We start from the raw sequence: 17752 nt of genomic DNA, 5'->3' as shown, positions 1-17752 counted from the left end.
TAGTATTCAATGCCCAGGCCTATACAGACATCACAAGCACAGATGCTGGAACTTACGCCCGGAGTGCTTCTTACACAGGTCGATGGTCCAGATTAGGTCTCCAGTAGTATAACTAAACACTCAGGGTCCGTGTCACACGAGGGTGTGTCCAGGTCACCTGTCACATATTCCATAAGGGGTTAACCCTCACGACCAGAAGGGCTCGTGACTTCTTTACCCTAATCACCACCTGTTCCTGAGCTGATCAGGTTTGCACAAATACACATTTTTTCCCCAAATGAGGCTGAATCTAATCTACTGTGTCACATTTCTTATACAAGGCAAGGCAGAGGCATTAGGTTGTTTTTTTTTTGGACTTTAGCTTAATCTGTTTTTATTATTTTCAAAAAAAGAGTTATACATAACACAGTATAGATATTATATAACCAAATCCTTCAGGTATATAGTACATGCAGGGCAGCCATCAGAAATGGTGGGGCCCCTTACACAGCTTTAGGTCTGCCCCCCCCCCCAGCCTGACCGCCAACATTCCCCAGGGCCTGCCCACTGGCTGTCCCATCTAATCCGCCCACTGGCCATCCCAGGCCCTTCTCCTTCTCCATCCCATGTTCTCTATCCCATGTCCTCTTCGTCCTCCTGTAATCCCATCTCCTCCATCCCATGTTCTCCTCCTCCAGTTCCATCTTATCCATCCCATGTCCTCCTCCTCCAGACAAATGTACTCCATCTCATGTCCTTCTCCTCCAGTCCCATCTCTTACTACCACATAAGGTGGGACAGGTGGGGGGCAGTGGGTTAGAAGGGGGACAGAAGGGAGGAGTGTCACAGGAGAAGAGCAGCATGACAGGAGGGGGCAGCCGGAGGGGGAAGTGTCATGGGAGGAGGTCAGTGGGACAGGTGGGGGGCAGCATCACAGATTAGAGGCAGTGTCTCAGGTGGGGTACAGCGGGGCAGGTGAGAGGCAGTGTCTCAGGTAGGGGGCAGCAGGACAGGTGGGAGGCATTGTCACAGGTAGGGGGGGCAGTGGGACAGGGGGGAGGGAGTGGGACAGGTGGGAGGCATTGGGACAGGGGGGAGCGAGTGGGACAGGGGGGAGGCATTGTCACAGGTAGGGGGCAGTGCGACGGGGGAGGGAGTGTCACACACACCTAGGGAAGCACCAGTCCTCTCAGCTCTCACCTGTCCAGCAGCGCCAGGAGGGGTAGCTGAGCCATCTCCACCAGGATCTCCAGCGGCAGCTGCAATAAAAAAGGGGGGCTTCTCCACCCTGACCTCCTCCTCCATGGGGCACTCCGCTGGCACGAACTGGCCTCACCTACCCCGCACAGCACAAAAGAGGGGGAGGGGGGCTCCTCCACCTGACCTCCTCCATGGGGCCCTCCGACCTGGCACCTGACCTCACCCCACCCCGCACAGCGTCTGACAGCAGGCCCTGACCTGCACACACACGTGGGATACACCCACCTCTACACCCTCCACTGCATCCTGGCAGCCAGTCCGCTCTGACAGCAGCTGCCTCGTGTTCAAGATAGCCTGGGCTGTGACCTGCGGTCTGGGCCCCTCGAACGCACGGGCCCCTTACATGTGTACTAAGTGTACCCCCTGATGGCGGCACTGAGTACATGCAAATATATTAGAATACATTGACCATTGTAGAATGTTTTATAGGTTAATTAATGTTAAATAGTTATAGGTGAATGTTAGTAATGGCTATGCCTATGGAGGTGCACTATAATAAAGTTCATGATTAGGGAATTGTTAAGTACATCTTAGACTTAGTATTCTCTATATAAAATAATAATTGTAATGTACCATAGGTTATTTAGATTGTTAAGCTGTTAGGGTAATAAACATTAAATGATTCAAGATCAGCTAGAAAGTATAACCTAGAAAAAATAATGGGTTTGTATCAAAACTGTGAATTGGATTCAAACATCAGGGAAAGAACAGTACATAGTGCACTGATACATAGTAAACACCTATAAGGAAAGAAACTTGAAAAGAGGCAACAAACCAGAAACTGAAAAAAAAGGAAAAAAAAGAAAGGGGGGGGGGGGGTATAGGTCTCTCTCTCAAACTTGACTCTGAGGCCTCATATTAGTATATTCAGAGCTCTATTTACTTTGTCATAGATAGAAGGTAAAATCCATAAAGTGCCTGAAATAGAGGCCTGTGCACCATTGAAACTATCCATCTTATCTTTGTCTTCCTGCCTCCTGTCTGAAGATGAGATTTGGGCCATGGGAATGGATTTCCTGAAGTAGTAGTTGGTAAGAGTAGACATTGTATGTTCAGGTCTGTTACAGTACTTCCTCAAAACCCAATTATTTACATAAACTCGTATTTTTAATATGCATTTGTGTATATATATATATATATATATATATACACACACACACAATGGTACTTGATTTTTCAGCTTTTTACTTTTTCATTTTTGTATTTATTATTTCATTATTCATTTATTTTCTTTTTCATTTTTTTCAATTTCTTCATCTTTTGTTGATTGATTAATTTGTTCCAAATTATAAGTATGAATAATTACAGATTATGTTTGTTCATCATGCATTCGTGTTGCACGATACATCAGGTATGTCTATCAGGTTATTTTGGGATACACCTGCATGACTCCAGCTGTTTCGCATGTGTCCAGGAATTTGGACTGATGTATCCATGTGGGCCTATCAGAAGGATTTCCTGTTTGATCAACCTTTTTCTCATCCCCATATATATGGATGGTCATTCCATCTTCCAACAGCTATGACTAGGCACCCCATAGTGGTGTAAAACTTGTCAGCTTTTCATTGATCCTGTGCCTCTGATGTCTTTGTACCAGAAGAATTTTTATTCCGTCTTCAATAAAGGTGTTAACAGAGTACGACCGTCCAGTCTTTTCTTCGATTCCTTCCTCAAAATCAGTGGAGATTCGGGATAATAAATTAGGTGGTGTCAGAGAACCCAGGAAGTGGGTTAGTTGTGAATGTCCCATCCATGCCACATGTTGGTTATGGAAGAAGGGTAGAATTTGGGCTAGAGCAGATAGTTTGCCATTTTGAAGGATTTTGTTGATTAGGGTCTACCTTCCCTTTGCCATATTAAAAAGTAGGATTGGTTAATTACTGAGGGGAAGAGAGAATTGTTAAAAAATTGAATCATAGGGCGCGACCTTGAAGATTTGAACTCTACTAAAAATTTGAAGCAGTTACAATCTTGTCCATGCACTGATCTTGTATTCTATTACATATGGTTTAGGCAGTCTCTAAAAACTGTTTTAACAAAGCAAAATATTAAGTTGTCCACATTCTGGCTGGAGGGGTGCTGCCCTTCTGGGCAGGCCTGCCATGTGTCTGCTTTTCATCGAGGTCTCAGCTATGTTAGCTAGGGGATCTATTTTTCTTTTTGGGATCTGGTTTGGAGAATCACGGAAGATGTGTCTGGAAGATATTGGAGGCATCCAATTATCCAAGGACATTAGTCAGTACAGACTGGTGTGCGGGATCCCAGTGACTGTGCTGCTACTATCCCTCTTGTGTTAGAGTCAGTGTTGCTCAAAAGGAACATTATCTACAGTGTCCTGGTATAGCTCAGCCCAATATTTGCTGCAAGCAAGGACTGTGCTCAGGTTCTTAAGAGGAAGATTAGTGTCCTCAAGTTACTGCTTAAAGTTGCTGGAGTATCCCACAGTTATCCTGCATCCATCCAAATTCAATTTTTATGCAATAAAGTATCAGAAAATAATATTCCTAGACTGATTACTGAGCCAAGAGCGTGATTTTGACCATGTGCCTGGCTGCGGGTGCAACTACTGAGAAAGAGCCTAGGCACCTTATCAGTGGGTTCCTATGGGGATGACCACTACATGATTCACCTGGCAAATATTGAGAAATAGAAAGTGATGGGTATGTGGTAAATGTACAGTATGTGTGTTGCTGATCTAGATGAATCCTGATTGTTTTCCATGGATGGACAGCCCCTGGACCAAATAGCATTCATGCAGATTTGAGTGTCAAATTCAGATTGAGGAATTCAGTGAATGGTGGTCTTTGTCCATGTCTACACTTCCTTCACTTTTTGGGCAATGACAAAGAAAGATTTCTCGACATCTACAAGATCCTTTGCAGTTTTCCTCTCCACATTGTCGTACTGTAAAATTTTGAAGCCTCCGTCAGTTAAAGCCTTCTTTACAAAATCGTCATCATGTTGCAAGAGATGGTATTTGTGTTCCCCAACTGTAAAAAAAGTCACGTTGATATCACCATAGATCAAGAGATATCCTCCCAGCTTAATGTAGGAAGAGAACTTCTTTAGGTTCTTGGGGTAAGCCTCTTGGTCTTTGCTGATGGATTGTAGTGCCCACATGCTGAGGAGACAGTCGGCTTTCGGCAATACCAGTGACCCTGTGGGCTTTTCTTCTGTGAAGTCACATTTACTGATGTGTGCTAGTTTAGCTCTTAACATTTCCTCTCTGGCTTGCCAGCTATCACTAAAAAATACAAACACTGAAAGTCTTAAAATCAGTAATAACATCATTATCAAAATCATTAAAGTAGAACTATGGGCAAAACTTTTATTTTCATTTTAGCCATCTGTGTTACATTGCAGAGATTTTCCTTCACTTTGTGGCCCATAGCCAAACAGGAAGCGAGATGAATTTCCTGCAAATTAAGGGAATTTCTTGGGGACCCCCAGGTCACCAGAACTGGCCTCCCCACGGGAAGATTCCCCCTCTATTACTTTTCTGGGGATATCCCAAATTATAGGATGTCCCCAGAAAAGTAACAGAGGGGGAATCTTCCAATGGGATTTTAGATTTTTCCCAAATTTGGGATTTCCGTTTACTTTCACTTTTAATGATAATGGTAAACAGGACAAATAGAGAGGATGAATCTCCCTAATGGGGTCACAGACCGCAATAAAAACTGACAGGGGTTATACAGTGCCTTGAAAAGGTATTCATACCCCTAAACATTTTCCACATTTTGTCATGATACAGCCAAAAACATGAATGTATTTTAATGGGATTTTATGTGATAAACCAATACAAAGTGGTACATAATTGTGAAGTGGAAAGAAAATGATAAATGGTTTTTAACATTTTTACAAATAAATATGTGAAAAGTGTGGTGTGCATTTGTATTCAGCCCCTTTTACTCTGATACCCCTACAATACCTAAAATCCCCTACAATAACTAAAATCTAGTGGAACCAATTGCCTTCAGAAGTCACCTAATTAGTAAATAGAGCCCACCTGTGTATAATTTAATCTCAGTATATATGCAGCTGTTCTGTGAAGCCCTCAGAGGTTCGTTAGAGAACCTAAATGAACAAACAGCATCATAAAGGCCAAGGAACACACCAGCCAGGTCAGAGATAAAGTTGTGGAGAAGTTTAAAGCAGGGTTAGGGTATAAAAAAAGTCCCAAGCTTTGAACATCTCAGGGCGCACTGTTTAATCCATCATTCGAAAAAAGAAAGAGTATTGCACAACTGCAAACCTACCAAGACATGGCCGTCCACCTAAACTGACAGGCCGGGCAAGGAGAGCATTAATCAGAGAAGAAGCCAAGAGGCCCATGGTAACTCTGGAAGAGCTGCAGAGATCCACAGCTCAGGTGGGAGAATCTGTCCACAGGACAACTATTAGTCGTGCACTTCACAAATCTGGCCTTTATGGAAGAGTGGCAAGAAGAAAGCCACTGTTGAAAGAAAGCCAATTTCAGTTTGCGAGAAGCCATGTGGGGAACACAGCAAAGATGTGGAAGAAGGTGCTCTGGTCAGATGAGACCAAAATTGATTTGGCCTAAAAGCAAAACACTATGTGTGGCAGAAAACTAACACTGCACATCACCCAGAATACACCATACCCACCGTGAAACATGGTGGTGGCATCATGTTGTGGGGATGCTTTTCTTTAGCAGGGACAGGGAAGCTAGTCATAGTTTATGGGAAGATGGATGGAGCCAAATACAGGGCAATCTTAGAAGAAAACCTGTTAAAATCTGCAAAAGACTTGAGACTGGGGCAAAGGTTCACCTTCCAGCAGGACAACAACCCTAAACATACAGCCAGAGCTACAATGGAATGGTTTAGATCAAAGCATATTCATGTGTTATGCCCTGTACACACGGTCGTATTTTCCAATGGAAAATGTGTGATAGGACCTTGTTGTCAGAAATTCCGACCGTGTGTAGGCTCCATCACACACATCGGAATTTCCAACACACAAAGTTTGAGAGCAAGCTATAAAATTTTCCGACAACAAAATCCGTTGTCGGAAATTCCGATCGTGTGTACACAAATCCGATGCACAAAGTGCCACGCATGCTCAGAATAAATTAAGAGACGAAAGCTATTGGCTACTGCCCCGTTTATAGTCCCGACGTACGTGTTTACGTCACCACGTTCAGAACGATCGGATTTTCCGACAACTTTGTGTGACCGTGTGTATGCAAAACAAGTTTGAGCCAACATCCGTCGGAAAAAATCCATGGATTTTGTTGCCGGAATGTCCGATCAATGTCCGATCGTGTGTACAGGGCATTAGAATGGCCCAGTCAAAGCCCAGACCTAAATCCAATTGAAAATCTGTGGTAAGACTTGAAAATTGCTGTTCACACATGCTCTCCATCCAATCTGACAGAGCTTGAGCTATTTTGCTAAGAAGAATGGGCAAAAATGTCACTCTCTAGATGTGCAAAGTTGGTAGAGACATCCCCAAAAAGACTTGCAGCTGTAATTGCAGCGAAAGGAGGTTCTACAAAGTATTGACTCAGGGGGGCTGAATACAAATGTATGCCACACTTTTCACATATTTATTTGTAAAAAAAATTGAAAACTATTTATCATTTTCCTTCCACTTCACAATTATGTGCCACTTTGTGTTGGTCTATTACATAAAATCCCAATAAAATACATTTACCTTTTTGGTTGTAACATGACAAAATGTGGAAAATATCAAGGGGTATGAATACTTTTTCAAGGCACTGTAATTCTTCTCCACTCCATCCAAAACTAAAAAAAAAGTTTTGCCTTTAGTTATACTTTAACTGCATTAAAATTATTATATATAAAACTGAACTCCAGGTAAACAGCTAAAAACACTTCTCATTTAAATGATTTGCAATTCTGTTGAGCCACATTTGTGATTCATACCCCTCTGTCAAATAGCGCTTGAATGAAGAGGAAGCTCCAAATAGTGTAAAATCATCAATAACGCATTTATTTGTTTAACCACTTGCTTACTGAGCACTTAAACCCCCCTCCTGCCCAGACCAATTTGTAGCTTTCAGCGCTGTCACACTTTGAATGACAATTATGCGCACATACAACACTGTACCCAAATGACATTTTTATCATTTTTGTCACACAAATGGAGCTTTCTTTTGGTGGTATTTAATCACCACTTGGGTTTTTATCTTTTGCTAAACAAAAAAAAAAACCACAGACATTTAAAAAAAAAAAAAAAAAAAAAAACATGTTTCATAGTTTGTTATAAAATTTTGCAAACGGGTAATTTTTCTCCTTCATTGATATTCGCTGATGAGGCGGCACTGATGGGCACTGATGGGCTGCACTGATGGGCACTGATGGGCTGCACTGATAGGCACAGGTAAGGCTACACTGATAGGCACTGATAATACGGCACTGATAAGATGGCACTGATGGGCCCTGATGGGTGGCACTGATAGATGTCACTGATGGGCACTGATAAGTGGCACTGATGGGCACTGGTAGGTGGTATTGATAGGCAGCACTGGTGATGAGGCAATGATTGGTGACATTTATAGGTGGCACTGTGGGCACTAAGTGACACCGTGGGCACTGATAGGTGACACTGTTGGCACTGATGTGTGGTACTGTGGGCAATGGTAGGTGGCACTGGTGGGCACTGGTAGGTGGCACTCTGCAGAGGCTCTCCATGATCAGGACTGATGTCCCTCTCACAGCTGCCAGTGATCGGCTTTTTTTTTTTCAATGTTGGTGAATTTTAACTGGGCTGTAAGCTTTTTTTATACAAATAAATGTGTTTTTTGATGATTTTACACTATTGGGAGCTTCCTCTTCATTCCTACATGGCACGGAAATAACTATCACTGCGGACATAGCACTCTTAAAGGGACCAGTACATCGGTTATCCGGGAAGTATACCCAACAGGAGACGAGCACCCTGGTGAGAAAGATGCCACAGGGCAACATCAGCAGATGACACGTTGGATATGATTACACATGCGTTGTAGCCTGGGCTTTTTTTCTCAGAAAATAAGTACAGGAACTTAACCATGACCCCCCCCCCCGCACTCACATACACACAAACATACACCCCCCAAACCACATCAAATAGTGCTTGTGGTCAAATTTCACCAACAGTGGGAGGGCCTTAAAGGAGCATTAAATACCAGGAGTGCATTATGTACATAGTGCAGAGTAGAGGGGGGGGGGGGGTTTACATACAGAGGGCAGAGTTTGGGGGTGCACTACATAAATAGTGCAGAGTTCAGGGGCGCGCAACACAAAGGGTGCAGCGTTCAGGCTTCTTCCACAGCTGATTACCTCTGCATCCCCATCCACATCTTACTTTCACCCCTCTTTAGCTCTGATCTCTGCATGCAACCCTCCCCCCCCCTCCACTGCCCCCATCTTCTCCCCACCTCCTTAAAGGCTACATCATCTTCCACATACAGTATTTCACAAAAGTGAGTACACCCCTCAAATTTTGGAAAATATTTTATTCTATCTTTTCATGTGACAACACTAAAGAAATGACACTTTGCTACAATGTAAAGTAGTGAGTGTACAGCTTGTATAACAGTGTAAATTTGCTGCCCCCTCAAAATAACTCAACACACAGCCATTAATGTCCAAACCGCTGGCAACAAAAGTGAGTACACCCCTAAGTGAAAATGTCCAAATTGGGCCCAAAGTGTCAATATTTTGTGTGGCCACCATTATTTTCCAGCACTGCCTTAACCCTCTTGGACATGGAGTTCACCAGAGCTTCACAGGTTGTCACTGGAGTCCTCTTCCACTCCTCCATGATGACATCACAGAGCTGGTGGATGTTAGAGACCTTGCGCTCCTCCCCCTTCTGTTTGATGCCCCACAGATGCTCAATAGTGTTTTACGTCTGGAGACATACTTGGCCAGTCCATCACCTTTACCCTCAGCTTTGAAATGGTTCCAGTAATCCATGTCCTTCGTCTGCTTGTCTTCAGCAAACTGTTTGCAGGCTTTCTTGTGCATCACCTTTTAGAAGAGGCTTCCTTCTGGGACGACGGCCATACAGACCAATTTGATGCAGTGTGCGGCGTATGGTCTGAGCACTGACAGGCTGATACCCCCCCCCCCCACCCCTTCAACCTCTGCAGCAATGTTGGAAGCACTCATACGTCTATTTCCCAAAGACAACCTCTGGATATGATGCTGAGCATGTGCACTCAACTTCTTTGGTCGACCATGGGAGGCCTGTTCTGAGCAGGGGAGGATTCAGAGTCTAGTCTCGGGAGGGGCACTGCCAGAAAATATAGAAAATAATTTTTTTTTGCGGGCAATTTATCGGGGAAATGGCTGGTGTTAGCGCTTCAATCATCCCGCCACCATGGTTGTTATGGTGTCAGGATGATTGAAGCGCATTATTTCTAATATTACATTGTTATATAAAATGAAATGGTTCAACTCACAATAATGCAGAATCAGTGGGAACTCCTGAGTGTGTCACTTGCCACGCCACCTGCCACACATTGCGGTTTGTCACTTGACACGTCACCTGCCACATGTTGCGGATTGTCACTTGCCACATCACTTGCCACGTCACCTGCCACATGTTGCGGATTGTCACTTGCCATGCCACCTGCCACACATTGCGGATTGTCACTTGCCACTGTCGCCTGCCACCAGATGCAAATTGTCACTTGCCATGCCACCTGCCACATGTTGCGGATTGTCACTTGCCATGTCACCTGCCACATGTTGCGGATTGTCACTTGCCACGTCACCTGCCACATGTTGCGGATTGTCACTTGCCACAAGTTGCAGATTGTCACTGCCATATCCCTGCCACAAATTGTAGATTGTCACTTGCCTGCCACCAGATGCAGATTGTCACTTGCCACGTCACCTGCCACACGTTGCGTATTGTCACTTGCCACGTCACCTGCCACAAGTTGCGGACTGTCACTTGCCACGTCACCTGCCACACGTTGTGAATTGTCACTTGCTACATCACCTGCCACAAGTTGCGGACTGTCACTTGCCACGTCACCTGCCACACATTGCAGATTGTCACTTGCCACATCACCTGCCACAAGTTGCGGACTGTCACTTGCCACGTCACCTGCCATACGTTGCGGATTGTCACTTGCCACGTCACCTGCCACACATTGCGGATTGTCACTTGTCATGTCACCTGCCACAACTTGCGGATTGTCACTTGCCACGTCACCTGCCACAAGTTACGGATTGTCACTTGCCACGTCACCTGCCACAAGTTGCGGATTGGTACCTGCCACTCGTTGTGGACTGTCACTCGCCACACGTTGCGGATGTCCATTGCCATGTCACCTGTCAATCATTGCCGATTGTCACTTGCTGTGTCACTTTCCTTCTAAGGTGGGGATTGTCTCTTGCTGTGTCCCAGAGTCAGGCGGCAGAGAGATGATGTAATCTCTCTGCTGCCTGCGGCTGCTGCCTGTACAGTGAGGGTGGAACTGCAGGGATGCAGGGCGGGCGGTGAAAGATGATGTCATCTTTCCCGCCGGCTCGCTGATTGGACAGCCGCTCCCTCTCACCCACCGAGCTGCCCAGCTGCCTAGCCCACCTGCTCTCTCACCCACCCAGCCGCCTGTCCGTGGAGTTGCCCGCTCTCTCACCTGCCCGCCGAGCCGCTCAACTGCCTGGTCTGCCCGCTCTCGGAGCCGCCCACTCTCTCACCCGCCCAGTCGCCCGACCACGGAGCTGCCTGCTCTCTCACCCGCCTGCCGAGCTGCTCAACTGCTCAGCCCGCCTGCTCCCTCACCCGTCTGTGGAGCCGCTCAGTTGCCCGGCCGGCCCGCTCTCTCACCCACCCACGGAGCTGCCTGCTCTCTCAGCTGCCTGCCCGCGGAGCCATGCGCCCACTAACTCACCCGCATCTAATATCCCTGGGGGGGGCAATTGCCCCGTTGCCCCCCCTGGATCCGCCCCTGGTTCTGAGTGGAACCTGTCCTGTTAAACCGCTGTATGGTCTGGGGCACCGTGCTGCAGATCAGTTTCGGGGTCTTGGCAATCCTCTTATAGCTTAGGCCATCTTTATGTAGAGCAACAATTCTTTTTTTAAGATGCTCAGAAAGTTCTTTGCCATGAGGTGCCATGTTGAACTTCCAGTGACCAGTATGAGAGAGTGAGAGCGATAACACCAAATTTAACACACCTGCTCCCTATTCATACCTGAGACCTTGTAATGCTAACGAGTCACATGCCACGGGAAAGGGAAAATAGCTAATTGGGCCCAATACGGACATTTTCACTTAGGGGTGTACTCACTTTTGTTGCCAGCGTTTTAGACATTAATGGCTGTGTGTTGAATTATTTTGAGGGGACAGCAAATTTACACTGTTTTACAAGCTGTACACTCACTATTTTACATTGTAGCAAAGTGTCATTTCTTCAGTGTTGTCACATGAAAAGATAGAATAAAATATTTACAAAAATGTGAGGGGTGTACTCACTTTTGTGAGATACTGTAGAATGCATTAAGATATAAAAAAATTCTGCCTTTACAATAACTTTACATCCAACAAAAGCCCTGCCTCTGCAAAGTACTACACTGACTGAGGGCCGGTTCAGACCAGAACATGGTGCAGGAAAAGGTGTGTTCTGTGTGCAATTCCTGCACCGTGTTTAAAATGCATTGGGTTTGGCATCTGCTGTGGGTGCCAGTATGTTAACGGCACCCCAAACACAAATCACAAACTTCAGTTGTGCACAAAGCAAAGTTCATAAAGACATAGATGAGCGGGTTTGTGATAGACAGAACACCTTTGGGATGAATTTGAGTGGAGCCTGCGAGGCCTTCTCGTCCAACATCAGTGCCTGACCTCACAAATGCACTTCTGGAAGAATAGTCAAACATTCCCATAGACACACTCCTAAACCTTGTGGACAGCCTTCCCAGAAGAGTTGAAGCTGTTATAGCTGCAAAGGGTGGGCCAACTCAATATTGAACCCTATGGACTAAGACAGGGATGCCATTAAAGTTCATGTGCGTGTAAAGGCAGGCGTCCCAATACTTTTGGCAATATAGTGTAGATGGATGAGTGAGTTTGCTTTGAATATTAAAAATGAATTAAATAGTGTTTTTGGTTTGTGGTGCTCAGATGCAGGGTAGTTGTGTTTTACTGTAAAACGTTAATAAAAAATGACTAACAAATGACGTTTGATACAAAACCTGCTGTTGGTTATCTCCTTCATAACCTTTGAGACGTGAGTCCAATCATTGGCATCAGGTTGTTTATGTAACCATTTTTCCAGTTCCTTGACACAAGCATCATTCAATTCTAGAACAGTAATGTCTTCCAAGAACTCGCATATTGCTGCCAGGTGATGGATGGTGGGGCCAAGACTAATGTCAGTCAAATGTTTCCCTTTAACCAAGCCTATAAAAAGAGATCAATGCATGAATTACATTTGTAAAATACCTAAAAATTATGTTAAATGTATTCCTGTGAAATCATTAGCAACAAACCCTCCATTGTCAAAGAAATGAATAAGACAGCTGTGTTTCAGATAAAGAGTCATAAAAAATTGCTATGACCAGTGTCCAAAGCTTGTATAAACAACAGGGTGGGGTTCCACCATACTGTCTAGCGTAGGGCCAGGTACTCGCAAGTATGGAAGTTACTCTTAAACTGAGCCATAGGTTGGGTTGTGGTACAGTTTTGGCATCGTTGTGCTTTAAGTCTGTTTGATATCTCTTACAATATCGGTAGGGTTCAGTGAGGAACTAATGCTCTCCACTAGGGATGAGCCAAACACCCCCCGGTTCAGTTTGCACCAGAACTTGTGAACAGACAAAAAATTAGTGCAAACACGCGAACACCATTAAAGTCTATTGGACACAAACATGAAAAATCAAAAGTGCTCATTTTAAAGGCTTATATCCAAGTTATTGACAAAAAAAGTGTTTGGGGACCCGGGTCCTGCCACAGGGGACAGGTATCAATGGAAAAAAAAGTTTTTAAAACAGCCGTTTTTATGGGAGCAGTGATTTTAGGAATGCTTAAAGTGAAACAATAAAAATGAAATATTCCTTTAAATATCGTGCATGGAGGGGTCCCCTTAGTCTGCCTGTAAAGTAGCACATTTTTCCCATGTTTAGAAAAGTGCTGCAGCAAAATGACATTTCTGAAGGAAAAAATATCATTTAAAATTGCTCACGGCAGTAATGTACTGCCAGATCCCAGCAATATACTGTACATAAAAAACATTAAAAAAAAACAGCGTGGGTTTCTACTCCCCCCCAATCCATACCAGAACCCACTCCCTATTAGGCCAGGAGGAGATGCATTGGCCCCTGGAGCGAGAAGCAGTAACCAAGATCCTTATCTGCCTGCCACTGGTCCCTGATCTGCCTCAGATCCATCCTTCCTTATGCTGCAGCTGCCCCGTGTGCCGGCTCGCATCCTCACTGCATCTGTCCCTCTCAGCTCTCAGTCTCCTTGCTGGCTGGCAGGATGAAGGTGGGGATCACCATGCTGATAACCACGATTGATAAGGTAAGGAAGCCCCTGCTCACCTAACTGTCCGTCTTCCGCGGACAGGTAGGTGAGCACCGGCTGCTCAAATTTTTGAACACCGGCCACCGCTGTCATCCGGTGATAACAAATGTAAGAGAAATAAGAAATGCAGCTCAGAGGGAGGTTAAATGCATTTATCAATGAAATCTGAGTGATCTCAGAAGCATCTCAAATTGATGCTTTTCACACCCCATCCATTACAGTACTGGACCAGTTGTGAGGCATGTGAGGGAGCTGGCCACCCGGAAGCTGGTCAGTTTTTATGTGAAAAGCACAATGCTATTTACTAATCATTTTACTTCACAATGCTAACCTAACCTTACTGCACCAATCTCTTCATATTTAATTTTCCCTCTTATTAACAACACATATACAACATACATGCAGGCTTACATACCTGACTTAAAAGCCTTGTGAAGAGCAGTCATTATAAATTCAACGCTCACATAAAAAAGCAGTTTTGGAGTTCTTGGTGAGAAGTAGGTTTCCAGTAGCGTTTTTGGATCAAACCCATGAACAGAGTAAAGTTTTTTCATGGTGGACTCCATTCTCTGTATCTTCTCTGATAGATAACTTTCACTGGAACTGCTATAAATGGTTTAGCGGCTCTTATATTCCAAGATGTTACAACAGAGTTTCTGACGGAGCACATGAAAAGGAACAGTGTGTAAAACTGGAATAAAGAAACCTCTATCTTTTATATATTTTCAGTTCTAATAAAGTCTATAGATGGTCGAAGTCCATCCTGTTACATAATCAGCTTGGCCCAAAAGACTTTTAAAGTGGGGCCAAAAATCCTGTTTTGGAGGGCCGAGTGTTATAAACATCTTCTCATTTTGGTCAGTCTATAAAATCTATAATGATAAATCTTTGAAGTCTGGAGCCAGTTCTGGGCATACAGCCCACATTTGATAAAAATTAAATTTTATACTCAGGAATTTACACAATGAAGTTACACAAGTAAAAGGGACACAAAATAGTTTGGGTTTACAGGAATCTCATTATGAAAGAAACATGGAGCCTGCTATTCCTTTTTCTATAATAATCTAGATGACTGGTTTATATGTTTACCATATGGATTTGATACTATGAGTGTCTAACTCTAAACCGATACAAGTATATGGCTAAAGACTTCTGCCTACTTATCTCCTGTGATGCTTACTTCTGTAGTAGGGGAACAAAAACTTGTGAATCTGCCCGGGTTTGATTCACTGGGGGTGCATTGAATCCTATTTGAAATTTGTCAAATTCGAATTTAGCAGTGACACCCATTGTAATCTAGGGGAGCAAATTCTGATACTGATCTGGCCATTTTTAAGGCTAATGGGCAAGCTATTGCCAGAAAAGCTCATGGGAAGATGGACACTCCCACATGATATTTAACAGACCAAGTTTTTTTAATGCAAGTTTAAGGATGACATGGAAAAAACATAAATTCTTTCAATTACATGCTTGACATATGCCCTTAAACTTTATGTGGTGTTATGGAGCATAATGATTTTCACAGACAGTGTCAGCTACACTGTATTCTGGCATCACTTCGTTTAACTATGTAACTTATTTTTTCCTTGTCAAAAGAAGTTTATTGAGTATACAATGTTATAAAGATACATAAAGTAAGTTTACAAGGATCTATAAAGTAAGCTCATTGTTTTACAGTAGGGTTTATATAGGTAAATATCATGAAATTTCAAATATTAAACATTGGGTTCACGTAAACCTAAATTAAAGATATATATCATTTCCTTAGTTACTTTTGTAGGTATTTAAATGATTTATACCTACTATACATATTGTTTACAAGTAGAGTGTATATAGGTCAAATAAATTCTGATAATGAGCTTTAATCGTAAGGTGGAGAAAAGGAAAGAGAAAGAAGAAAAAGGGTTGAAAGGTAGAGGTATGGTCCACAAGGTTGTCCCGCTCGTCAGTTTATTATTCTTTTTAGTTCTCTTTGAAGCCTTAGAATGGGTGTCTCTGTAAGTCATTTAATCTGTTACCATGGCAACAGGACAGAGTCATTGAAGTTTGACAGGAACTGTTGTTTTATCCAAGGATGCCAAAGTTTTTCAAATTTTGGAATTTGATTTTGATCGATGGCTACCATCTTAGCATGGGACATTGTATTATTCATTCTGTGAATTGTTTCTGCTAGTACCAATGTAGGAGATTTCCATGCCTTGGCCACTGTTTGTTTTGCAGCCGTTATTAGTTGGATCATAAGTTTGAATTGAGAGAGTGTTAACCATTCCGGTTTTAGATTAAGTAAAGTTAAATATGGATCTGGTTGTATTATTTTTTTAAATATTTTAGATGCAATCACGAAGACTTCCTTCCAGAAGGTTTGGATTACTGGGCACGTCCACCATATGTGTAAATATGTGCCTATTTCTGGGCATCCTCGAAAACAAAGAGCTGAGGTATTAGGTGAATATTTTGCCATTCTAGCGGGTACAAGGTACCAGCGAGTTAGGACTTTATAATTTGTCTCCAGTGCTAAGATGTTGGGTGAAGATGACTTAGATGTGAGCCATATGTTAGACCAGTCCGTGTCTTCTAAAGTTCGTCCCAGGTCCTCCTCCCACCTCTGAACGTAAGAGGGTCTATTAAGATTTGGTACTCCATATAATTGATTATAAAGTGATGAAATTGTACCTTTAGCAAATGGATCTTTTGTACAGATTGATTCAAAAATGGATAATTGGGATAATGGTGTATCCCCCTTTAGGAATGGTGTATAGAAATTTTTGATTTGGAGATATCTAAATATCTCAGAGTTTGGTAGATCATATTTTTCTCTAAGCGATGGGAATGAAAGGAATGATTTAGATGCTATGAAGTCATTTAGTGTCCGAATGCCTGATGTTGTCCAAGCTTTAAAAGAATTTGGGTAGATCCATGCCGGATAAAAGGCCGGATTTCTGATAAAAGAAAGGAGAGGATTGTGTGGAGATTGTAACTGATATTTGGTTTTTAGTTTATCCCAGAGAGATAAGAAGTGTTTAGTTATGGGATTATGAATTTTAAAGCGGTCTTTAGGATCAAGCCATAATAAATTTGATATTAATAGAGGGTCATTTTCTGAAGCCTCTATAAATACCCATAATGGGATTTCCTGTTTTGCATGGTATTTGGACAGACTGGCCAAATGTGCCGCTCTGTAGTAGTTAGTAAAATTAGGGTATCCCAGGCATCCTTTATTTTTGGGAAGATGTAGTGTGTGTATAGGTATACGTGGTTTAGAAGAGCCCCATATAAACGAAGTTGCTCTTTTTTGTACTATTCTCAAAAAATAGGAAGGAATTGGAATAGGGAGGACTCTGAATAGATAAAGCAATTTGGGTAGAATAGTCATTTTGATTGCATTAATCTTCCCCATCCAGGATAAAGGAAGTTGCGACCATTGTTTTATTAGATTTGTGATCTGTCTTAATACAGGAGGATAATTGGTTGAGAATAAGTCAGAATGAGAGGCTGTTAAATGAATTCCAAGATATGGGATTGATTTTTCTGCCCATGTGAATGGGAGTGCAGCCCTAGCCGGGATCAATTCCATGTTTGTGAGTGAAATATTAAGCATTAGGCATTTCTTAGGATTAATCATAAGGCCGGATAGGGCTGCAAATCCATCAAGAGCTGGTATTAAGTTAGGACCAGAGACCTGTGGTGATGATAGAAAAAGTAATATATTGTCTGCAAATATACATAATTTGTGTGTAATACCTCCTACTTCAATGCCAGTTATAGTTTGGTTTGTTCTGATATATTGGGCCATGGGTTCGAGTATAAGGGCAAATAATAAGGGAGATAATGGGCAACCCTGTCGGGTACCTCTTTCGATATTAAAGGCTTCAGATTTGTATCCAGCATATTTTATATAGGCTTTGGGTTTATTATATAATGCTTTGATCCATGTTAAAAAGTGGGGTCCAAAACCCCATTTTTGTAATGAATATTGCATATATTGCCAGGATACTGTGTCAA

General features: G+C 43.1%; 1 protein-coding gene across 1 annotated transcript; it reads right to left on the bottom strand.

Moving 5' to 3' along the window:
- Positions 1-206: 206 nt before the first annotated feature.
- LOC141120243 (indolethylamine N-methyltransferase-like) lies at positions 207-14383 on the bottom strand. The gene is made up of 3 exons (XM_073610997.1): positions 14166-14383; positions 12421-12628; positions 207-4483 (listed from the first exon to the last, which is right to left on the bottom strand). The coding sequence occupies exons 1-3, from the start codon at positions 14314-14316 to the stop codon at positions 4054-4056; spliced, it is 789 nt and encodes a 262-aa protein (XP_073467098.1). The 5' UTR covers positions 14317-14383; the 3' UTR covers positions 207-4053.
- Between the last annotated feature and the right edge of the window lie 3369 nt (positions 14384-17752).

This window comes from Aquarana catesbeiana, linkage group LG01 (genome assembly GCF_042186555.1).
Source record: "Aquarana catesbeiana isolate 2022-GZ linkage group LG01, ASM4218655v1, whole genome shotgun sequence".
NCBI lineage: Eukaryota > Metazoa > Chordata > Amphibia > Anura > Ranidae > Aquarana > Aquarana catesbeiana.
This window is presented reverse-complemented; position numbering and strand designations above follow the sequence as displayed.

Coding starts and splice junctions, on each gene's coding strand:
- LOC141120243 (XM_073610997.1), bottom strand. CDS start 14,316: ATGGAGTCCACCATGAAAAAACTTTACTCTGTTCATGGGTTTGATCCA. Junction 12,629..14,165: donor TCACAAGGCTTTTAAGTCAG/GTATGTAAGCCT, acceptor CTCTTTTTATAG/GCTTGGTTAAAGGGAAACAT. Junction 4,484..12,420: donor AAGGAGATAACCAACAGCAG/GTTTTGTATCAA, acceptor TGTATTTTTTAG/TGATAGCTGGCAAGCCAGAG.